This window comes from Camponotus vicinus, unplaced genomic scaffold (genome assembly GCF_025532165.1).
Source record: "Camponotus vicinus isolate PSW18456_S1 unplaced genomic scaffold, iyCamVici1.0 SCAF_1, whole genome shotgun sequence".
NCBI classification, from domain to species: domain Eukaryota; kingdom Metazoa; phylum Arthropoda; class Insecta; order Hymenoptera; family Formicidae; genus Camponotus; species Camponotus vicinus.
In genome coordinates, this window is record NW_028141945.1 from 2,424,278 (window position 1) to 2,449,496 (window position 25,219).

Sequence of the window (25,219 nt, forward strand, 5' to 3'; positions counted from 1 at the left end):
GTAATAAACTTACGAAGCCGGTTGATAAAATGAAATATTCCGGATCTCCTTCTATTGCAATTTCTAGGGATTTGATTATGTCTATTTATCGTCAGCACTGACGTTTCCCAATGCGGTGAAGCTGTGATTTAGTATTGCTTTCTTATAAAATTGCATTTCCAGAAGATTGCAAACGATATTTGCAATCTTCTGGAACAGCACGTTTATAACAGCACGTGTGAGTCTCATATATATATATATATATATATATATATATATATATATATGTTAGAATAACAAGTCATTTTTAATTGATATTTCCATAGTGATTATAGATATTTCTATATGATTTTAAAAAAATAATTTTTTTTTTATTTAAATGAAGTATTTCAAATATTGTTCAAGTGGAACGCTTTTCTCTATTCTACAAGTGTGCTAGCTAAATCTTCTCCTTAAATGTGTTTTTTTTTTTAATTAGCTACAATGTATTCTACGATATTTTATTAAGAAAGTGATTGTATATTCATTAGTTAGTTTCGAATTCAGAAGAAAAGAATAATGTTAAAAAATCTTTGTAGATCAGTAACTAGATTATTTTGCGTCTTTGGTGACATTATGTCGTTATATTATCGCTCATATAACTCTAGTAGAACGATAAGTCGTCTTTAATGAGCAAGATTAAGAGGACTTACGAAATCTCCCCGAAGGCTGAAAATGCTTCCCTCAAGGTATGTGTCTCGATCTCCGGGCTGAGATCTCCAACAAATATGTGATAGTGTTCTGAAACAAAAATGATATAAGACGATTAGGTATATTCTGAAAAAATAAATAATGAGGTAAATTTTTGACAAAGAAAATTTGGAGAATAATAATGATTATTTGCAATTATTATTTTTAGCAATAAACATATAAACCTGAGTGAAATGAAAAATATAAAATATTTATATTTTATCCTTATTTCAAACATGTATAACATGTACATTAAATTCCGTCAATGATCTAACAACTATAGATAAAAATTCAATAATTTAATGAAAGAAGTGTTTAATAATTTTCCTATGACACTCATTTTTTTTTAAATTATTCATCTGTATGTCACAAAATGAAATAAAAATATTCGGAAAATCGGTTTTTAATACAACTGATTTATGCAATATTATATTGTACAACATTCGTATTTATACATTTGTAATATACCGTACAAATAACACGCCTAGCTGTTCTGAGAATATCTCTTCATTAAATTATTGATGGATACTTCTTCGCTAACAGCGTCATGATTCGGTCTAAAATATCTGGCATAAATACAAAGAAAATAAAACATCGCGGGAAATTACACGCGAGAGCGCTACTCTGGCAATCGAAGATCTTCCATAATACACAAGATGCGACCTCTAAGATAGACACTTCAAAATAACTCGATGGAGAATAGGAGTTGTTGAAGGCACGGTAGTAATTTAATCATTTCCTACATGAATTCACAGACTTTAGTGATAAATAATTATTAATCGCAGCTGTTTTTGAGCAGATTGTGCAGCACGTGTGAAATGGATAATAATTAATAAGTAATTATTAATCATATGATCATTTTGAACGATCGATCTCATTGCAGTTCACGGAACGTGAATCTTTGGAAATGACGATTAATTGTAAATTGTTACAAGAGTTTTATTTGCAAAACTGTGTGTAATAATGTGCAATAGTATCATTATTCACTGCAGAAGGCAAATGAGAATTTGTGATGATGTCTGATTACAGAATAATATTATGTTAAATAACGTTACGCAAACATTTATCATTTTAGAAGTGCCGCATCGAATTTTCAAACCGACACATTGTATGACATAACGTACGCTAATGTTATTCCACAAGATTGAATTATAAGTGCTCTAATACATTTGTACTAAACGCGTTTGTATTTCTCGCTGATCAAAATGCAATTGAAAACGCGATTGCTTTGGGAGTTATGGATACCTGTAATATGAAGTTACGGTATTCTCGAGAGGCAATAAATGATATTCGTTTATTTTATTCCTAATTATATGCCATATTGCGCGCCTCTCGAGATATGTTCTATTTAATACAAATGCATCAACTTGTCGATTATTTTATCGTCACGATTTTTCTTAATTACATATTCTTTTTACTCTCGCAGAAACTTGTACAATTTCGAACGATCAGAGCCAGAGTTGGATGGGCGCAACGAAACGGTGTGCAAAGTAAGCTTTTGGGGGGATAAATTATCGATTCGCATACGGTCGTGCAGTCGAGTGCAAGTCGCGACGTTGCGGTACAGCCTCGCATCGGCTCGATAAAATATACTTCTCTTTTCTGATTTCTCGTTTCGCCTCTCTCCTATCTACACCCTTTCTTTGGTTCAATACGGTTTCATCCACACTGATTCCCAGGAATAGATCAAGACGAGTAGTCGAAAATCGAGTTACCGCCGGAAGATCTCTAGCAAGGGCATCAGTTACTCTGAACGCGTAGTATGTCGGCGGTGGAAAGTATAGAAGGGTAAAATAGAAGTGGACCGTCAGAGACGAAGGGTGGTCTGATTACAATCGGTTTGATGGCCTATCCTTGCCGGTCGGAGGGAGGTTCCGGTGGGCACACACAGTGGCCCATTCTCGTGAATTAGTCTGATCCTCATCATCTTCTTCCCTCTAGACCGGCGCAGTCGACACTATCGCATCGCGCCAGGATCTTGGGGCTATTAAGATATCAACAGGAAATTGACGAAAGTTGATTTTGTCCGTGAACTCTCTTTCTCTCTCATCGAGATCCTCAAGATTTCAACAATACAATCAGCGATATCTTTACCTAGACCATTCGATATTTTTTGAAATTTAAAATCAAGTTTTAGGTAAATCTGATAATTTATCTTTAATTTTACGTATATACATTGCGTTTGTTTTTCTCTCCAAATACTATATATCAATGGAAGTCACGTGTTGTACAGACTATTCTGTTGTAGATATTTGTTTTTTAATGTTTTTTTTTTAAATGATATAATTTGTGTACGCAATTTTCTAAATTTAAATAATAAAAATTGTCTTATATTTCTTTTATTAAATTTTGTATTTAATTTTAATGAATATTTCGATATATTTGAACGTTTCTTTTATGTTTCTAATTATAAAAAGGGTTTTTTTTACTTTTGAAATAAATATTGTTGAGGCAGAGTTCTATGAAATGCTTTACTTGACACAGTTCCTTTCATCTACGCTGCAGGTTTCTTTAGTTGATTAAATTATCCATGCATTTTTCTTGTCTGCTGAATTTTTCAGCAAGCATCGCATTCATACAGCTCAAAATGACTAAAAAGACTGAAACCTTTTCTGTGAATCAAAGAAGACCAAATACCCATAATTTCACCGAAAAGGATCTTGCACTTAAGTGATTTTGGAACCGGTTTGCTTCCAACGAAATTTCACGAAATCTATCGAATTCGATATCATCCGGCAGTAAATAGTTGGCAAGATCTGATTTCGTAGGGAGAAGGTTTATTGAAATATGGCCCGGGTGAGTGCAGAAAGGGCGTAGCATGAAGAAGATGTCAGCATTAAAGGATTTTTGATGATGACGTCACGTGTCATGACCGGCTGGTGGTTAAACGTGGCACACCATTTTCAATAAAGTGGGATTAATGGAACGTCATTTATTATTTCAACTTTATCCATCTTTTTCGCTTTTACAAATCTACTATAACCGACAAAATAACGCTTCCATTCTAATGTAGAATTGAACATTTTCATCAATGTTAGTGACAACGATAATTGCAACGGATGTAAACATCATTATTATTACTGTCATCATCATGGTCGTGGCACACTGCCACGTTAAAATTTCAATGTGTTATGAAATAAGGCTACTAAAATCGTGATATGTGTCATGTATGTACGTATTGCATGTTTACGTCATGTGTATGCAGATTGTACGCGAGAAAATATACGTCGAGTTAATAATAAGGGAAGGCCGTTTAATTTTGCATGCAGCATGTCGTTCGATTTTTTTGACGAAATGAATTTTCTATTTAACACTAAGGGAAAAAATTTTCGTATTTTTTGAGTGCATAAAATGATTTTTCGAAAGTTAGTCACTTGAGATTTAAGGATTTTCGAGCGAGTCTAACGATGTATATTATATGTGAGACACATCTATTTACATTTGAATATTTGAAGAAAAATAGCACCAAATGAGTATAATACGATTTGCATTAATATGAATTTAATAAAATTACAGACACATGGATATCGCGCGTGAAAACTTGTTAATACAATGACTTGTACAAATTTATCCAATTGATTTTAATGAAATTTAAATGAATTATTTTTTAATCAAACAGAAAGTTGAATTTTTTTGCTGTGATTAAATTTTATTCAAGTGTTACATATAAAACTTTTACTCCAAATTCTCAGATGCTGTGAATGAAATTTGGAATACAATTATATACGTACTACTATCTCTTCTGCGATATAATCCGTGATTATACTGCCGTACTTTATCTCGAAATAATATAAAAATTCTATTATTGAATATATGATTATAAATCCATAGCATATAAAGAAGAGATAATTACACTCTATAAAATATAATCCGTTACGCGATATTTGATTTAAATTTATTCAAGAGGTTGTTCTCCGTGTCTTGCGTGACGATTTCACGCGAGTTGACGACATGAATGGATCCCCTCGACAGTTTCGAAGGTAAAAGATGGAGAGAAAATAGGAAAGAAACGAATCCGAGTGCCGTGGCACGGTAGCGAGATCCATTGAAGCAGCACAATGCGGGGGTGGACATACAAAAGTCCGGGCCACGCCGTACATCAGGAATCGAGCGTGGATGGCCCGTAGATCAAGGGTTTCCTTAATTTCGCGGGACAACGGTGAAATGTTGATTTATTGTACCTCGAAACGGGCCGAGCTTGCACGCACTCCTGTGCAGAGAAAATATGCCCTGCGGCCAGGGATGGCGCCTGTGCCGCCAATGGAAACCTCTATTAATTCTCCGTGCGGCGAAAACCTAGCGGAGTGAACACAATCGAATTTCAGTTTGGATGATCGCTCCCAGAACTAGTAGTATATTCACGCGGACGTGGATTGCTCATAAGATTTGGGCTCGGATTTACACTAGAAAATACGAGCCAGCTGATGCGAAGATTCGTTGATTATTCTGTGCTTGATTTCATCGTTTTTATTCGATCAGAGCTAAATGGAGATGTTATCTCTCGTTTTTTTTATGGCATACACTGTTTTCAAAATTGCATTTCCAAAGTCTGCTAATGTTCATCAAAATTCGAGTAGACTCGCGCATTCGAGCTAAATAATGTTGTTAGTCGCTAACAGCTGAGCAATACTAGATGTGTAATACGATTTAACATTTTAGAGCTGATGAAATGGTATCGGTATGTAACTCTACCAGTCTATTTACAGATCGCGTAAGGCCATGTCGCGATTACAATATTAACGGAGCATTGATACGACGGAGAAATTGTCAGATGAGAATTCCAATTTTCAATACTATCATATCGCATTACCGATATCTTATAATTGAATGCAATAAAACATATTTGTAATAAAATTGCGAATTATTTGTAAATGATAATAACAAATCTAACGCTTAAACCGATATTTATATGTTGTACATTTTCATTATGTTAGTAATCACAGTATACAAGTTTAATATGCTCATTAGAAATATATATTTTATTATATTATAAATCTTATTATATGTATAAATATATATTGTTGCATTTTTATTTTATCTATTTTATTTTTCTTCTTTTTAAATTACATCTTTGAAATATTTTAATTAAATTGAGAAAAGTATAAGTTTTGTACGTGTATTAATATTGTAAAAAAATCTGCAATATGTTGTTGACAAAATTAATATAATTTACAGTTTTTAAATTTTTATATATATAAATTTATAGAAATTAATACAAAAAATATGTGCGTGTAAATATTAACAAAATATTAAATCTTTTTAATTTTCTCGTACAAAATATATGACTAGAGTAAGATCTTGAAACAGAATCAATGTGAAAAAAAGGGATGAAATTTTAACAGAAAATTATAGAGAATATCAAATGAAACGAATTTTAAACGGTTTTTTAAACTCAAATTAGACAAGTGCCTGAAGTTGATCGAGTTGCTTCGAATCAGTGATTAATTCGTACATTTGTATTCACCATTGATCAAATTTTTCTTTCTGTAAGCCTCTGCTAGCATGACTCGTTCTTTTATTTCTCGCGGTCGGTAATAATCAGCTACCTCGTTTCTCCATCGGGGATTTTAACCGGGTTGACTCCCAGAGGTACTTTAGATCTGTTGTTTCTGGTACAAGGATTTTTCTGCGAAAATGCACAATGTATGGAATGTGCGAACTAGGTATTTTTAAAATACACGCTGTGTGAGGTGAATATTTCAATCGTTTAATACCGGCGGGCAGCATGATATAAAGCGAATGTTTTCCATACTGATGGCGGTTGAATATAGAATTGGGAGATAAATGGAATTTTTAATTAAAAATTAACTTACTGTCTGTGAAACTCTTATTCTCCCCCCCCCTCCCTGTTAATCTCTACTCTCTTTTGATCGTTAGAAATCAGTCAATTTAATCATTATATATTTTTTTTAATACAAGTTTAACATTTTTATTTAATTTATTTTTCAATTCTATTTATCTTATTATAATTAACTTAATTTAATTTGATAAAAAAGCGGGAAATTACATTATTATAATTTTTTCTTTTCTAACACACATGTATATATACACATTATTGTAATAATATAAAGATCTAAGAAAACATAATTCTATTTAATTTAATAAAATATACATACGTCAACTTTAAACTAATAAAAATAATAGACAGAATATAGCATGTTAATTACCATTGCGCTAGTCACCTTTGGCAATTGCACGAAATGTATTAACCGAGACATACCGGTGCCGTTTCAATGCATTCGTAACTGTATCACGAATTGAAAGTGCATTGTTAAACGCACAATGACGGCACTTTGTGACTGATTGTACTCGCTAGTATATTGGCTTGGCCCAAAAGTGTTTTCGTGAATTATTATCAAGCTTAATTATTGTAATTGTGATCAGCTAAAAATATTTGAAAAACTAATAGACAAATATACAATTTTATATACTTGTTTTATATGTTATATAATATTATAGTCATCTTAAAAATTAATTATATATTATCTGGAGCTAAAGAATATTTTCATAAATATATTTACTAATATATTCTACTCTTATAGCCATATCTAATTTTTAATAATATGAAGAATGGGTACTCAATGAGAAAGCTGACGTTAGATCGTTCTTGGTGGATGATTGGTAAGAAAAAATATGAGCAATTTGTTGGGTGGTGTGGAACGTGTCACAGCAAAGGGAAGACTAGAATCGTTACGCTCAACGAATTTTTCCCAACAGTTTTTATTTCGTCAGTCTCGTGACAGGCGAAAGAGCGTAGATTACGTATATACGAGCTGGCATCGATAGCGCGACCAGGCTCAACTGTAAATCGTCGTGATTTAGGGGATGAACGACATATTGGCCAATGCATAGCTCAAACTGCGCTGCAGCCGGTGTGTACTGGCTGTGCAAGGTTCACCGGCGTACCTGCAGCAACGGGATGCATGATGCATTGTCCCTAGACGAGCGTAGATAGCGACCGAATTGCCGTTGCTACGTTGCACGTCGGATTTCGCCGTCGATATTCCCCAAGCAGACCTTCACCGATCATTTTCATTGCCAGCGCGCCTATCCATCCCCCCGTACAATCATGATGATGAGTATTGACGAAACAATAGCGCGAAATCGTCTCGCGTAAATGGAATTCGCGAGTTCGCGCCCGCGTCCTCCTGGTTCATTCTCGCTTATGCGAGAATGCGGGGTGTGCGGGCGGGGGAAGATCAGCTTAATTAAATAGTTCAAGAGAGACACGAGGGTAGAGCGGTCATGCGAAGTGGCACGTCGGCCAACCGGACCTCGAATTCGTGCATAACGCGCACTGGGCACGTAAATCTTTAGTCGAAAGGGGCATTTCGAGCTGCGGGCCGGGGATTTTGAGTTATGATCGTGCATAAAATCCAGATTGTTAGCTGTGGAGGTAAATTATTTCTTATTTCAAGGAGAAACGTAACATCAACATCTCGCTTTTATACATGTCGCGATACGGAGGAAAAAATAAACGTCAAGTTTGATGTCTGAATCTTATTAAAGATTACCTTGTCGGCCTATTGCGTTGCAATTAGTCTCACTGCCAAATGTAAACCGTATCCGTAACCGCATGTTTTATTCATCGCCCCGTCTCTCTGTGCACATGGTAGAAGTTTACCCGTCAACAGTCGCAAAGCCAATACGCGATTGCTGTAGATACGAGCCTCTCTAATTCTAGGGACATATCCGACCTTTATGGAACTATTACCGAAGTGAGATAGAAAATTACTGGGAATGAGCGATATTAACGAGCATCGCATGATTACTGACGAACGTTACCGTGGCCCAGTCTCGTTTACATTGAATCGGCTTAATTAAATGGTCTGCGCGATACAGCGTCTAAAGTGCGTGTGCGTAAGGATTTCCACATGTACGGGTGTACGGTTACACGCACTCATGCACGCACATACATATACACACATTTATCGTGTATCTATCAGCGTGCGTGGTGGCGCGATGCCAAATTGATGCTGTTTGCCGTTGCTCTAAGCCTCAATCTGCCCGGTTGTACCGGGACGATCCTAACACGCGCGCGCTAAGCTCGTCGCATTATGGATACGTTCTATCCGCCGGCGTATTCAGCCCGTGAGTACCGAGAACGTGGTGCTCGGAGAAGAGAGGGTGAGAGGGACGAGCTGGTTTCCGAGAGGTGGTTGGCAAGTAGGGTGGTTTACAATCGAAGTATTGTTACACAATGGCATCGTCCTCCAGGGTGACAAACCGATAGGATGCTTCGACGCAGAACTTTCGTGAAACGTGATTAAGCGTCGCTACATATTTACAGCGTCGCATAACGGAAGGAGGTAGGGAGAGAAAGAGGGGAGAGGAGGGAAAGGGAGAGTGAGGGGGAGAGAGGAAGGGTAAGTTTGAGATACAAACGGAGTGAATGGATGAGCTAGCGCTACATTTTCTGATTATGCGCAGCAGAGGCGTTTCCGCAACGCTTATTTATCCGCATTTTCCTGTATCCTTCGTTTGCAAACTTTTCCGCGGCAATATGTAATACGACTGCGGAGAGAAATGGTATGCTCAGTTTTAGATGCATTATATCATAATATTATAATATCGCATAATTACATGCAACAGAGACCCTTGTATATATACTAGATTGCATCGCGGGACAATGGTTGTAGAAATAATTGACTAATAATATGAATTCTGCAGTTGTGCATGACTCGCATATGTACACGGACGTAATCACATTGGTTTACGTTGAGATGTAGGGAATGTGTTTGCTATGCAGCTATTAAACTCGTGCATTTTATACGATGCAAGAATTTACCATGTTTTAGAACAAAATAAAATTTTTTTGTAAATTTACGCAATATTTACTCCCTTTTTTATTTCAAATAGTATATTAGAAATGAAGATTATTCGTTCTATCACATTGATAATTCCTGCTTTCAAAAATAATTCTCTAAAAAGTCAGTATAACTTTAACAAAAAGATCTCTTACGAAGATCAAAAACACAGCATTCAGCTATGAAACGACTATAAACGTTTTTGCATATGAAAAGAAATACTTGAGAGAAACGCACTTTATATCCTGAAATCTCAAAGAATTTTCAAGATGATTGAAATTCTGTATTTTTAAAAATTATTTGCGGTTACATACTTGTCTCATATATTAATTAGAACTGAATATGTCAAGATAGCGTGGTACTTTACCACTGATCGTTTGATAAAGTCCAGGCACGCCTGCGGCCAGCGGTACGCTCGCATGAGCAAATACGTGACACGTGAAAAAAGCCCGAGCGTGTTACTGTCACCGTTCCCGAAGGTCGCTTTAAAAATCACCTGCGCAGCTAAAGCGACAAAAAGGAAAATCGTTAAACCGATGGCACGTTGATCTGAAAGGATCGCTCTTGATATTCGGGGTGTCGACTCGCTCTTGGGATCAGCCGAACGTGATGTATTTTTACTTGATGGCTGGGTTCCGCGGACTGCCGAAGCTTTTCGGCGCGGGTTGATGCGGGGTAGCGAGGAGAGCGAGCAGGAAAACGGGAAAAAGAGATCGGGTTGCGTCGATGAGAACACAGCAGTGAGAGAAAGAGAAGTGAGAATGGTGGCCAGCAGCTCCGGAGGGATACAAATTCATGTCGATGCAGCACAAAGTGGCGTCCACCACTTCTCAACCCATTCGCACCCCTCCTACCCTCCTACGCCCCATCTCATACCATCCTCCCGACAGCCCCTTCGACACTGGTTCGGGCGTTCCTATCGATCTAGACAGGCTAAAAACTCGTAGAAACCACCGACGGCAGCTTTTGCGGACGCCGCTTAGCGGGATGTCGTGCGGACGCATCGGCGTCGGTGAGATATTGGCAAGAGAGGCTTTTTGTCGGGTGGATGTCGAATGATGCCTTAAGCAGCGTTCAATTACTAAAAGTAGATCGGGAAGAAAGATGTGGCGACGACTGCGTGTAACGGCGTGTAACGAGTTGGATCGTGAGATCGATCCAGTATGTCGACGATAAATAACGACGGTAAATAAAATGTTTGGCGATGCACTATTTAAGATATCTTTTTTTAATATATCGATATATTATTCGATAATCTAATTTTCCATTTTGATAAAGAAAAGATTCATCGTCGCCATCGAAATCGTTGAACTAATTTCGGTCGAAGTAATATTTACATTTGAACAATAGATGTAATTCGCCGATTGATTCACGCGTAATTTGCCGTTTATTATTCATAAGACTAATCATTATCGTCGGTCCATTCCCTTTGCGAGGATATTCTCGAGTGATGGCGTTTAAACGCGATACATATGTGGGTGAATGACGAGTATATAATTAGAATCTCTCATATAGGAAGCTGTCAACATTATTGCAAATATAAATATTGAGATGTAGAATACATGTAAACAATGTGATATATATGATAATTTAAAAAATCAAAGTATACTTCACAAACGTAAAAAGTTGAAAATTTAATAAAACGCTGTAAAAATATATTCTTATCAAAATGTAACATATAAATTTTATTTTTATTATACGATATAAAAAAATAATCATTTAATTGTTTATTATTTAATAAAATATCGAATCGTGGCAAATTTAAACATTCGCAAACACAAAATACTATTATTATTTGATTTATGTGAAAATCATTCTGTGTGTCGCATCTTTCATAGTGAACTGAACTGATTTAGACTAATGGCTATACAATTAGTGCAAAGCGGCTGATCACCAGTGGATCATCAAATTCTAATGTTCATAGAACTTAATAACAAATAATAACGATGTATATATATATATATCATATATATACATATATAGTTATATATATATATATATATATATATATATATATATATATATATAACTATACACTACGAAGTAATACCATTTTCATATTATTGCCCACCGAAGAAGAGAAGATTAATACTTACCATTAAGCGATTTGATAAATGACACGTTGCTAAACCGTTAATAATATTCCGGAATATGGACTTAAATTTCAAAGTTAACTGAAACGCTGCCAAGCTAAATATCACGTGATAAATGACTCGTGTAAATGCACCATTTACTGTCTACAGAAAGCGATGTAACCTGACGGATACGTAGAAGTAGGCAAAATAGGTATGGCTGCCTAGATGCAATATGGCAGCATTTCAGAAGGACTAATTGCGAACTGATTGTTTTCCAAGAAGATTGATGCGGCCAGCCTTACTTACAGTAAATACGAGCTGCAAGCGTTATAATTACTACAAACCGCGCGTTCACGTTAATGACTATTTTGATATTTACTGCTACGATTTATACAATTAATATTTTCGATAAATGAAGAAATATTATCTTATTGCGACTCGTAAAGTTAAATGTGCAAATTTGAAATAGCATTTCAATATAAAAAAAATGTCAATTTTTTTAATATAAAATAAAAATCGCAATAAAATGAAAAACACATATACATTTTCTTTCTTTTTTTCTTTTTATTTTTTTCAAACATATTTGGAAAAATATGCAAAATAATCTTCATTTTAAATGTATAATATATAAATGTCAATATAAAAATTCAAATCTTCAAATTACATTAAATAATTTAATTCTCATTTATAATCAATATAAATTCAAAAAATTTTTAATTAAAATTATTATTAAATATGAATTTTACAATTTGAATCGTTTGCATTATCTTTGAAAATCGATGAATATTTATATAATCGAGAAAGATACTTTTCCATTATGTGCAACATTTACTAAAAACTCTTGAAATGTAGAGAACACGATTGATTTATATATTCCGCTATATATCATATGTATATTAGAAAGAATAATAATAGTTAATGATAAAAATATAACAGAGGAATATTTAAAACTGCACATAAAAATTCAATAATGTATAAGTTATAATAATACATAATATGTGTAAAAATATGCTAAAGTGTCCTATCGCAGTATGCACATTTGCTTCACTGCAACGGTAACCGAGAGAGCTATAGAGAACAGAAAAGTGTAATATGAAAAATTGATTGTCACTTTGTGATTGACGACAAGATGTCGAACATCATCGGGCTGTATGGCATGCACAAAAGATATGAAAGGCGAGAAGGAGCAAGAGAAAATGAAGAAAAAGACGCGAAAGAAGTGGTTTAAGAGGGGGTGGCATTCTAGGAAGGGCAGACCAGTCGCGGCCAAGAGTGCACATTCAGCAGCTTTGCTCGATCGCCTTCGGAATATAAATTTGCAACATTATCGTCTCGGAGAGAGCGTTATCCCCATCGGCGTGAGTTTTCTGACACGGCTGGTGTACCCGAGGCCAGCACCGCCACTTTGACCGAATGGATTTCGAATTTCTTCCACCCCCATCGACTCCGAATTCCGATAACTCGATTACCAATTTATTCATCGCGATGGAAAATCACTGCTAGTTTATTCGCTAGTGTTGAAGGAAGGACAACCTTGCGGTATTTTTTGGAGGAGATTTCTCGTATTTCCGGACACATTTCTCTTAAATCGGATTTCCCGTGAATACAAGTGTTATCTCTCTCGCCGTAAGCTTCTACTTACTTTTTTCAAGTATTTTTTACATATACATTAGCAACGCGTGTTAAGAATTGCGCGTTAGCATTGCTTGATCAATTTCTCTAGAAATAATATGTATTATTTGAAGAGTTCAGATAAGAAAATTATATTTAAAGATATATTTATCAAAAAATATATGCTCAATATAGTGCAAATTATATGAATCAAATAAGTTTTTATAGATGAATAAATTTAAAATTAATTAAAAGGATCAATATTTAACTAAGTAAGTTTGACATAAATATTTCTATATTGTTAGAAAAAAAAAAATATAAAACAAATATATATATATATATATATATATATATATATATGTGTGTGTAGGATATTTTGTTATAAGGATGTATAAAAATGGAGTTGTAGAACACTTTTAGGCAAATGACTGATTTAAATTGATTGAGACATTTATTTGTCACATTGTAGAATTAATATAGGAACAAAGAGAGACGCTAGTCTAACTCACGTCTTCACGCTCTCGCAACGACACAGAGATTGTTTGTTTACTTCTAGAAAAATACTCAAGTAGCCTGTTTATATCTAGCACAAGTGCTTGGGCAGCCTACAAACTCACTCTCCTTTATATGTATATTATTTATATGAGTTTCAATAAAATGATACGCTAACTTTGCACACATTTTTCCAAAGCATTAAACTTTCGTTTTTATTCGGTAGAATTAATAGTGAAGAACGTCAATCTACTAGATAATAAATTATTTTCTCTCGAATGCTCACGAATGTGCATCATAATTTTTTTTTGAGAGAACAAGAAGTCTGCATTCGCGGTGATAACAACGGATAGCAGCTTTGGTGCGGATCTTGGACGACCTTTCTTCGATAACTGGAACGATCCGAAAAGTTTGCGTAATGGTGGGTCATCGATAAGAGGAGGTTGAAATTGAGAACAGAGAGCAACGTCGTGAAGTTCGAGACGGCTGCGCTGTCATGTCTGGATATTCGCGGCAAGACTGATTACTTGCATTGATCAGCAACGTAAAGTACGCGAAAATGGTCAAACTTACCCCACACATACGACATCATTCCCTAGTCGGCCTATCCTTTCTACGCTGTCACACTCGCTCTACTCTCGTTATAATACGTTAGCGACACACGCTCTTAAACCGCTTTCTCTTAGCAATTTGTCGTAAAGATGTCTGGTAGAATCCTGATCCGGAAACCACAATTAACTAATGGACGACTGGGAAACTTATGCGAGCGTTAGTGGCCGTATCGAGACTGCTTCGTAACTTACTGGATTGAGATGTATCTTATAAACCCCGGCACTGAAGTCCCGAGCCCTAAGTTGTCACGACCTTTCAAAGAACTTGTACGATCTGTGTTGTCAAACTTGTAAACGTACGGCCGCCCCGATATTCGAATGATCGCTCATCGAAGTTAATGCCATCTTAGTCTGTCATAAGTATCTGTCATCTTATCAACTATCATGAAATATCATTAATTTTACTTTTCATTATAGATAATTTAAATTATTTTTTTATTTTAATACATTACAATAAATTTCAATATTTGAAAGAATCCACAAATTCCGATATGATTAAATAGTATAAAATATATAATTGTTAATAATAATAAATATAACTGTTAATATTATACAATGCTTATTTTCTTCAATTACTAAAAAAATAAAATTAAATAAAATTATTTTAATGTTACATTATTGAAGTATCAATGATAGTGAAGATAATGAAGTATCAATAATATCGTAACCTCTTGAAATTAACATAAAAACAATTGAGTAATTACTCCAACTAGGTCTTCAGATTTAAATAATCTCAAATCGAATAGAGTAGTCTTTGAAACATATTCTAATGTGATATCCGAGACAGATGTAATCTTTCTGGTGATCTCATTTCGTCCATTAGACAGTATAATTGTCATTGAAGTCGAGGTAAGAGCGATCCATTCCTCTCGCGGTGAAGGTTTTTAGATCCGTGAGCGACGTTGAGCGCAGCTTCTCACTTCTTGCGCGGCAGCATCGGCGACGCGCGGCGAGAAGGAGCGGGGGCCAAAGCGAAAGCGCGTTAAAAAAAGTTGATGAGTGATTTATAATAGGAAGAATAATGGGGGGAGGAGCGGAGGGGGGGGGGGGGGGAGGAAAATGGGTTGGACGACGAGCGCGCATCGGCGAGAGGCGCCTTGACGGCTCGTTTATTAGTGCGGCACGTTCTCTCCCTTTATTTTACTACTACTGGCGTAGCTGGTGGGTCCACGGCCCAACAGAGTTGTAATTAATTACCAAAGTAATTATCTGATGATTTAGGAACCCACCCCACGGTGCTCCGTGCGAAACTGAAACGAATTACTATTACCCATATCCGAAAACTAACCACCGGCGGCAGTAAGGCGCGAGTTGAGTGGTAGGAGGGAAAGGGTTGCTGATGGAATCTAACGAAGAGGAAAGGTTTTGGCTTCGTTCGAGCCACTCAAGTTTGGCGAGCAAGCAGCAACGTACCGTATATTTGTCCGTATATCGCTTATGAATGTATCGGAACATATTGCGCACACTTGTATAAGATGTGCTTACGTATTTTACATATTTGCGAACATTAATTTTCCTGATATTTTGATTACTTTTGCTTTTTACTAGCGCGCGTGTGTTTTATATTAATTAATATTATTAATATTAATATTACACGTATTAATAATGTAGTTAATTAGTTGCGTGCTTTTTCAAAAATCTTTTATCGATAAATATTAAATATAACATATATACGTATAATTTATTGTTTTTATATTTATATTTAACTTAGAATTAATATGAATATTTATCCTGTAAATCAGACAAATTTTACTAAATCCGTCTAATTTCCAATGTACAGTATTATTAATTGTGCAAACGTAATAATCATAATGCTTTATGTCACGACTATATTACGCGCATATACATATACATATATTGTATTATCATTTACAATGCACATATGTTAATAACGTAATATTATTATCATAAAATGTTACTCTAGAATAATATTGCTTGACTCTAGCCGTATAATCGGCATTTGTCATTGATTCTCCCTAGTCGTTTTCGATGAATCATTGTCTATCGATCGATCCGCGATATACGTACGTATTAATGATAGTATCGTAACGTGACATGCCGTATGTATATATCTTACATACATAGGTATAACGAAACAAGATATCGAAGTTCAGCGATGAGATATCTATAATTGGCTACCATGTCGGGGTGTTGTACATCATTGAATGCTTGCCAGGTTCGTGTTTCATTGTTACGTACTATTATGAAGTCTTACATCGCTCATTAATACATGTGACTGCATCCAGAGGAATCAGAAATCATTTTCTCGATATACCGTACTCATTAACGACAAGTTTGCTATTTAAAGTTTCAAACGCTATTTAAAATTTCAAGCGTTTTAATATTATTCTTTAATAGCGATTTAAGGGCGAGGCCCGTCTCACTAATCCTATTGCAAAATAATTCGACAGATTTTACGCACGTTATAAGGGTAAATTTAATCAAAATGTATATGCCTTACATTCCATAAATCTACATGACTTGCGAACTTCGCTCGGGCAAAGTTAGTGCAGCGAAAAGTGATTTAATGCCTCGCATTATGAGCGTGCGCGGTGAAGACAACATTTCAAGCGAGATCAGTGATTTTCCGAACGACGTATCGTCGGCGCGAAGCGTTTAGAGTTTTCATCTGCTTGTTAATGTCATTAAAAACGCGTGTACGAAAGGGGAAAGGGGATAATAAATCGGCACTTCTACCGCATCTCGGGTGAAGAAATTTCTCTCCTTCTCGGGTCGTGATTCGGATCATCAAATAAACTCTCTCTCTTTCTCCCTCTCTCTCTCTTTCTCCCTTTCTCTGTTGGAATCTCGTTTCACGCGAGTTTGGTATCGTACTCTATCTGCGCGTCGGATTTTCCTCCCCCGTCACGGATTTGCCGTTAATGAATGAAACGAAGATCTCGTCGCCATCTTTCTCCTCCTCCTCTTTCTGACGGAGTTCGAGGTCATTAGCGACAAGGACGGCGAAATCAGCCAAGCTTATGTCGTTTTCCATTAATCGCAAGCGAGCCGCGGTCCATACCTACCAGGCGAGCGCACCTGCCAGCCTAAGCTACGGGGGTCGGTGACAAACTGCGCAGTAGGAAACTTTCAATGTGCCAGGTGGTATGAGGTGCAGAGACCGAAGGAGAGTAGGTAGATAGGTAGATAAGAGGAGGCAGCTGGAACGGTAATAAGATAGAGCAAGGGATGAGAAAGACAGGGGTGTACGCGCGTGCGATGAAAACGACGAGTAGCGATGTTAAATGAAATTTAAAGTAAACAATGCAAGTTTAAACATTTAGAGCATTAGCGTTGTCTGTGTGCATAATTCATCTCGTCTTTCTCGCTTTACCTTGCGCATATCTAGAAATGCCATTTAGATGTTGCGGTATTGTATATGCGGCAAGAAAAATAGCGGGTAGAAATAATAAGATGTTTATTTAGATTCAGATGTTTTCCAATGAATAATCTTTATAGACAAGTGACGAAATTATTTGCAAAAATATACTTATCTTCTGTTATCTGTCTAATGTTCAACATCGCAATATATCCAGTGTAGTACAACTAAATAACATAAAAACGCATACATGGTGAAATACTGGAGTGAAAAGCGATGGAAACCTACTAACACCTTGGGCGGAGAGAGAATCGAGCTGTGAAGCGAATATGAGGGATACGAAAAGACGAACGCACGAGAATGTTAAGGGTAGAGAGGAGAAGCCCCCACCGCCATAAAGCTAGGAGTTTGATAACGCAAGGGGATTGCGTACGTAGGTTACGGCGGTAAGGTGGGAAGAGGAGACCGGGGGAAGTCGCGGTCGTGTAGTCTCGTATATAAAACATTCAGAAAGCTGTTTTTAGTTCGGTGCGATTCAATGCATTCTATAGTGAAAGCTTGCCTGCCTGCCTGCCTGCCTGCCTGCCTGCTTGCTTGCTTGCTTGCTCGCCACATGGCTGGTAACCCTCCTACTCGCTTTTCCTACCTGCAAACGCAGCGTTACCCACCGACAACTCGACTGCAGCCACGATTCATTCCCCCCATCGCTCCTTTTATCCTTTCGCCGGTCAAGCGCGCCATCCGTCTGCATTTCAGATTGATGGATTTACCGAGGGAAAAAAATGAAATGCGTGGGGAGGAACGGAGAAAAAAAATAGATACACGCACACATGCAGAGAGAGAGAGAGAGAGAGAGAGGGAGAGGGAGAGAGGGAGAGAGAGTGTGCATGCATGTGTGCCGATTTGCTCAAATATATTTTCAATTTAAATAATTTTGTATAATCTCCTGATTTACGCGCTTTTTGCCCACTGTTGGCGCGTGATTCATTAGTAATCTTTGACGTGGCACGTTCTCAGATTCATGGTAGGAATATGATGGTTTTATTTACAATTGATTAAATAATGTGATAGAGACTTAAATAATCCAATTTTTACATATCCATTTAAAATGAATAAACGGATGATAATATCCTATTTATACTTTACAGTTTCTATATACTTGATACAATAAAAAAATATGTAATTGCTAAATCTCTAAAGAAGCTATAGCTGTTATATCAGATAAATTCATATCCTATATGTGGTTTTCATCTTTACAAATCATTGATCCTAGTTACATGTATGTTTGATAAGCTAGATATATTGATAAAATTTGCCTATTTAAAAAAACGGAAAATTAAAATATAATAATTTTAGAAAAAATGTTACGTAAAAAAAGATATAATAAACGCGTTATTTATTTTTTACCTATTTTAACGTTATTATTGCTATCACTAAGCATCAAATATTGTTTTTCATCTCATAAAGCTTCAATAGTTTATCGATCCACACATGTGCAAATATAGAAAGGCCATTACTATAATATAAGCGTTGGATAATATCGTTGTGTTATTCCAATAATTATAATACATATATGAATATTCATATTATCTTAATTACAACGTTTATTAATCGATATACTATGAGAGAAAATTATTGTTTGAACTCAAATTTTAGTTGTTATATCGCACTTGCATGTTACATTGCAAGCTTAAAATCGATATTTAATTAAAGATTCATAACACTTATTTACTCTATCATTAAGCTCGAATTTGTAATCAATTTATATTAAATGTATCTCTTTAATGTCGATAGATTATAAAAATAAAACGCATACGGATATCTCGGCAACATCATCTAATTCCATTTTATCAAGAAATTATCTGAAATTTATTAAGCTAAGATCCTCCAAACTCCCTATAATAATTATGACTAACATTGGATAAACTTCTCGTACTCGAAGGTTTAATTATGTTGGAGATTATGAAAACACTTCTCGTTTATAAATGTGACGCAAATATCATCTTGGTAATTGTCGTTAATCGTTGGCAATGAGAATAATTCGTTCATTATTTCACACTCAAGCGGGTCTACGATTTGCGGATAGTCATGTAAAAGTAATGACCCGAAACAGAGCAAGCGCTGCAGTTGCAGTAATAACAACCGCAAAACTCCGCGCGTCCGAATGCGAAATTGTTTATTCGAAAAATATGCACTTTTTTTGTTTATACATAAAGAGCAGCATTATCCATAATATCAAATACAAGTTGAGATTTTGCTTTCTAATTTTATACGCTCTCCATAATATCATATAGCGTGGGAGTATCAGTCGATACAAAAATAGCGTTTTCTGTTATAGAGGCTCACGCATCTAAACCATAAACGTCGACATAACGCGCGTAATATAATCTTTACAACATTATAAAGATATCGTCATAATTGTTACGTATTAAAATAATATCGTGGCTATTAATAAAAATATTACATCCGCTATATATATGTTATCTCTCATATAAGTTGATTATTTGACAAGACGCATAATATGTATTTTTGATATGTATTTTAATCGATGCTTTGATATTCGTAATAGTCGATATCATAAATAGATGATGAATAAATCAACTGAATAAATAGATTATGATTATCTCCCAGACATTATCCGCTTAACGAATTTGTATAACGGATAAGACGAAATAAAAACTTCAAGTCAATTTCTCAGTATCGTGAAGAGAGACGGTTATTTCTCGCAAGTGACGAGGTTCTGAAGTCCCGGATATATATATATATATATATATATATATATATATATATATATACATATATACAGTTGCTAAAGTTAACGAAGATTTTGTGATCTTTCAGAAGCGAGCGCCGTTCCTGCCTCAGGCTCGGTTCCAGCTTAGGAAGCTGCCGGATATAACGTAAAACCGCTCGTTTAAAGCCGAACAAAGCGACCCATCGGCGCTCCGCTTTCGCGAGGGTTAATAATGGAATTATGAATTGCGTCGCGGCTAAACTTAATGCGATTTCCCTGTAAGCTGCGCCGTAAGCGTTCTGGCCCGATCAATGCAAGCGTTATAAGACGCGGGTATGCGCTTTTCATGGCTTCCTCGTAGTATCGCTATTTAACTAGTGTCAAAATGCCTACCGTTTATTTCTGGATACATTATAAGTAAAACGTTATACACATTTTGCCGTTATACATTTTATTGCATATTAATTTTGTAGACTATTTTTGCAATGATTATTGATAATTATCAGATGATTAAAAGTTTGATTTTTCAAAAGGACGATCATGATATTGATTTTTTTTTTTATAGAAATACTATTTTTTATCAATGCACTCCTCTCTTTAAAATATATTCGTTTATCTTCATACAATAAAAAAAAAATAAAAAAAGAATTATATATATATATATATATATATATATATATATATATATATATATATATATATATAGTAATTATTGTGCAGTCTAATTTTAAGAGAGTGTGCGGGATGAAGAATGTTAAATTTGGACTATCCAAATTTATATTGTTAAGCGAAACGCGAACAAAGCTTTACGAAAGCAGCTGTGGATGCTTAGTAAACTTCTTGATTCGAATGGACTTCTTGACCTACTTATTAATGAAAGAAGAAACTCCAAAATTTAATAATACCGCCGCCATAAATACACGAGCAAATCTGCGGGGATGGTAATTAAATGCCCCGGATGCGTTGATCGTCACGATTTTATTAACACAACTGAGGAAAACTCAATAAACCGTAATAATGAAATAAATCGTGATAAATAACAAGCCAAATATGACCGTTTAATGAACGTGTCGCGCGTCTTTGCAAAAGGAGCAGTAAAAAAGCTCGTGCTTGGTTTTGGATTCGACCCGATGTTTCAGCAGGACATATGTATGCAAACAAATGTGTGCATGATTCGTATTTAACTGTGCACTTGTGGGCAGCAAACTGTAATTTTAATGAAACGATGCGACAATATGAAACGTCCAATAACTGGATATCTGCAGAAAACATTTATGCATCACTAACTTGACATGTAGGGCTCAACATATTCCTGATATTCGAGCTTTTTACATGACGAAATGAAATTTGCATTTATATGCGCGAGGATGTATAATAGTCAAAGATTAATAATAATTACATTGCTGAAATAATTATCTGTATATAAATTAAAGCTCATATATTTTGCGTTATATTAAAACATATATGTACAATTAAGATATATAATTAAATAAAATTAGTCTAATTAGAATTTCTTTTACCAAAATGAAAGAAATTAATCAAGGATTCTAATTGGTATTTTGAGATAATTAAACAATGCTACATATGTTGTAAATCTCATAACTCTGATGTAGTTCTTTTTACAAAACTTTAAATATATCTCATGACTTTTCAATGTATTAATAATAAAAATGAGAATTGATTCATCAGACAAAAAAATTTACACTTCTGCATAATATCTTTATAAATCTATGTATTATAAATTATTACTAATTTTTAATTAAAACTATACAGACATTTTTTATAAGTAAAACATAATAGTAATCAACTTAATGTATATATTATGTAATTTTTTAATACAATTATATTATTTTTAATTTAATATTTGTTATTCTGTTTTTCCAATGTATACAACAAAAACTTATTACGAATGTTTTATCATTTATCTATTAATATTTGTTTCTTGAAGAAAGCAATTTTGTTTATCATTGAAAGGATTGCAAAATAATTTATATGATGCTCAATCATAGATAATAAAGCACAACATATAAAAGGTAATTGAAACACGAAATTTCTATAGAGATGAGAGCGATCGTGATCAAATATCAGACACGCCGCGAGCCACAAATCATACAGTTTACAAGCTTACCTCCGTTTCACCGGAAAATCCTATGGAGGTCGATAGCGGTTCGGTGCAAGAAGAACTTCGCGCATCCGAAAGTACAACAAAGATTTAATTGGGAGATTACCCCCATCCACCGCATCGACCCATATCAACTGCAAACACGATTTTTATCTTTGATCGAGTTTCCTTCTTTTTATCGTTTTCAACATCTTTTCTATTCTCGCCTTGGTGTGCATTGGTTAGTCGCTCGTAGATATTGCGAAAAAATAAAAGCAACGAGAAAACTTCGTAAATAATACATCTTAACCGCTCAGAACGCGGAAGAATAATGTTGCGATAGAATTTCATCAAAAATGAGTAATTCGTCGCCAATATTTCTCCATCTATTACGAGCGTAATATATTTATAATCTTTTAAAACTAACTCCAACCTAAGATAAATTTTAGAAATGATTTAGATATATATAGACTCTGGTCCACATACAAATATATCATATCAGATTTATATCCTGTGACGTATATGGTTTATTTGGAATATAAATAACTATGTACAAAAAAACATTAAATTTTTGTACTCGATGTTTTCTTATATACTCACACGCTTTAACCATCTACTCTTTTTCTTGCTCCTTTCATCGATTTTTCTGGCTGTAGTCTCACTACTGACGGATAGTAGTGCCAAATCTTCTTCTCTCCGCTCGGCATTTTGCTTCACTACTTCCGTAAAAGTGCAGACAATAGTACTTTTCCATGTGATTCGTTCTAGCACGAATGTTTTCATCCCGACAAGTAATCACACACACGGCATCGCTCGAAACCTTCGTACTCAGATCTGATGAAGTCACGATTACGGATAAGTCGTAACTAAGAAAATGCGAGCTCTCGGTCAGGGTTCGAGTGTTTGCCGAATATGGAGGAGACGTTCGATCTTCGAGCGACTTAGCTGCACGAATGGATTTCGATTTTGAAAGCATCGATCATAGCAAGGATAATCGTATATTATGCGGGCGACGATGGAATTTTGATGTCGTTTCTCGATCATGCCTGATCCATTTCATATTAAATATGTAAATATATACTATTACATATTTTATAGTATACGATAGTATCACGCTATTTTACGTCCATATAAGCCGCAAGAGCTCTGATCTCATTTGCATTTAATATTTTATACTTTAATACACAACATGTATATAAATATATATTTTGCCAAAAATTTATATGTAAAGTTGATTTTCCTCAGCTATATGCTGTATGTTTTTAATATATAATATAAATTATATATTATGGAACAGAAAATGCTGTTCTCTTCATTAGATTTATTTAATAAGAAGCTATTTTTTTAACGAAATAAATTAGAAATAAATATAAATTACAGCTAAATACGTATTTAAGAACTAATATTTAAGATCTAATTTTTTGCTATCTTTTTATATGATAGTGTACGGCTTAATATCAAGAATATATGCATGACACATGTGCGATGTGTTCCATCGTTTGCATTAATGTGCAGATGACATGTGATCACTGAGCTTTAGACGTACATACGATAATCAATAGGTGGTTCGTGAAGAGAACAATTGTGGTACTAACAAGCAAAAATACTATACATTCGCTTTTCGGATACGAATAATAATTAATTCATTATTAAAAATCCAATCACATATCTCCTAAAATTTTTTATTTTCTGTTGATATATATATATATATATATATATATATATATATATATGTAATGTTGAAATGTAATATAATAATTGCACGGTGACCTTGTTTAATTTAATAGATGAAAAAAATCTGACATTATTATGATAGATTCCTTTTTCATTATACTTGTTTAGATTTCTCTCGATTTCTACATTAATTCAATGGATTAATAGAAAATATTCCTAGAATATTAAATAATATCTGATTTAATTATATTTACTTGGCTTTTCCATTTAATACCTTCTAATTTCTGAGATTTACATATAAAGTGATATGGTGATTTATAGTATCATTATGAGGAAGCTCATTAATAGTTACATGAGTACAAAAGCTGTTAATTTTATTCGTAATAGTTTTCTATTTTTGTTGACAGTCGCAAAACTTTTTCAAACTCGGCTTATTAGAACGCAAAAAAGTACGGGCACCAAGTTACGTCGCAAACGCGCATTTCGGAGACCTTAGCAGGTGCACTATGGGATTGTAAAATCTGAGAGATATTTCGTTTTGCTGTCGCAAAAATACTGCTCCTACGTGTGCGCCGTGGGCAAAGAGAGCCAAGTTATCTTTAGGCAGTTCGTTTGAAGTAGTACCACTTTTGCCGAAACTCGTATATTTTCGCTTACGGCAAAAATGTGAAACACGTGGTCACCTTACTAGTATGGTGATTTCACCTTGTAGGCCGTTTTCATTCAGAATGAAGTACAACTTTGCGGTAGCTCATCGTTTAGCGATCTTAATGTATCTTTCATACGATCAGTTTCCCAGTATTATGATAAATCACGATAACTAGGGCGTGAATATATTTATCGAGTAAAACGAACATGTTCACGGGCTATATTTCTCGGTTCTCTGACTCAAATCCACGGTGAACACTTTAACATTACACGCCAGATACATTACTTAAGCGTAAATGCGCAAGTTGCTCGTAAAATTGTAAGACGGATTGCTAACCGTGTGTGTCACAATTCTTTTTCGACGCTGTTTGCCATCGTTTCATCAATTACGGTGGCGATCTGTCTCCGTCGAGTTGCTTACAAGAAAAATCACGTAACA

At 34.9% G+C, this 25,219-nt stretch overlaps 1 protein-coding gene across 10 annotated transcripts in view; it reads right to left on the reverse strand.

Moving 5' to 3' along the window:
- The window catches only part of LOC145963593 (nucleolysin TIAR), a 423,794-nt gene that overhangs the window by 93,885 nt on the left and 304,690 nt on the right, over nt 1-25,219 (reverse strand). For all 10 annotated transcript variants that reach the window (XM_083085717.1, XM_083085730.1, XM_083085726.1 and 7 more), the window contains one exon: nt 672-759. In XM_083085717.1, coding sequence (XP_082941843.1) covers nt 672-759 — 88 coding nt within the window. The remainder of the gene's footprint in view (nt 1-671; nt 760-25,219) is intronic.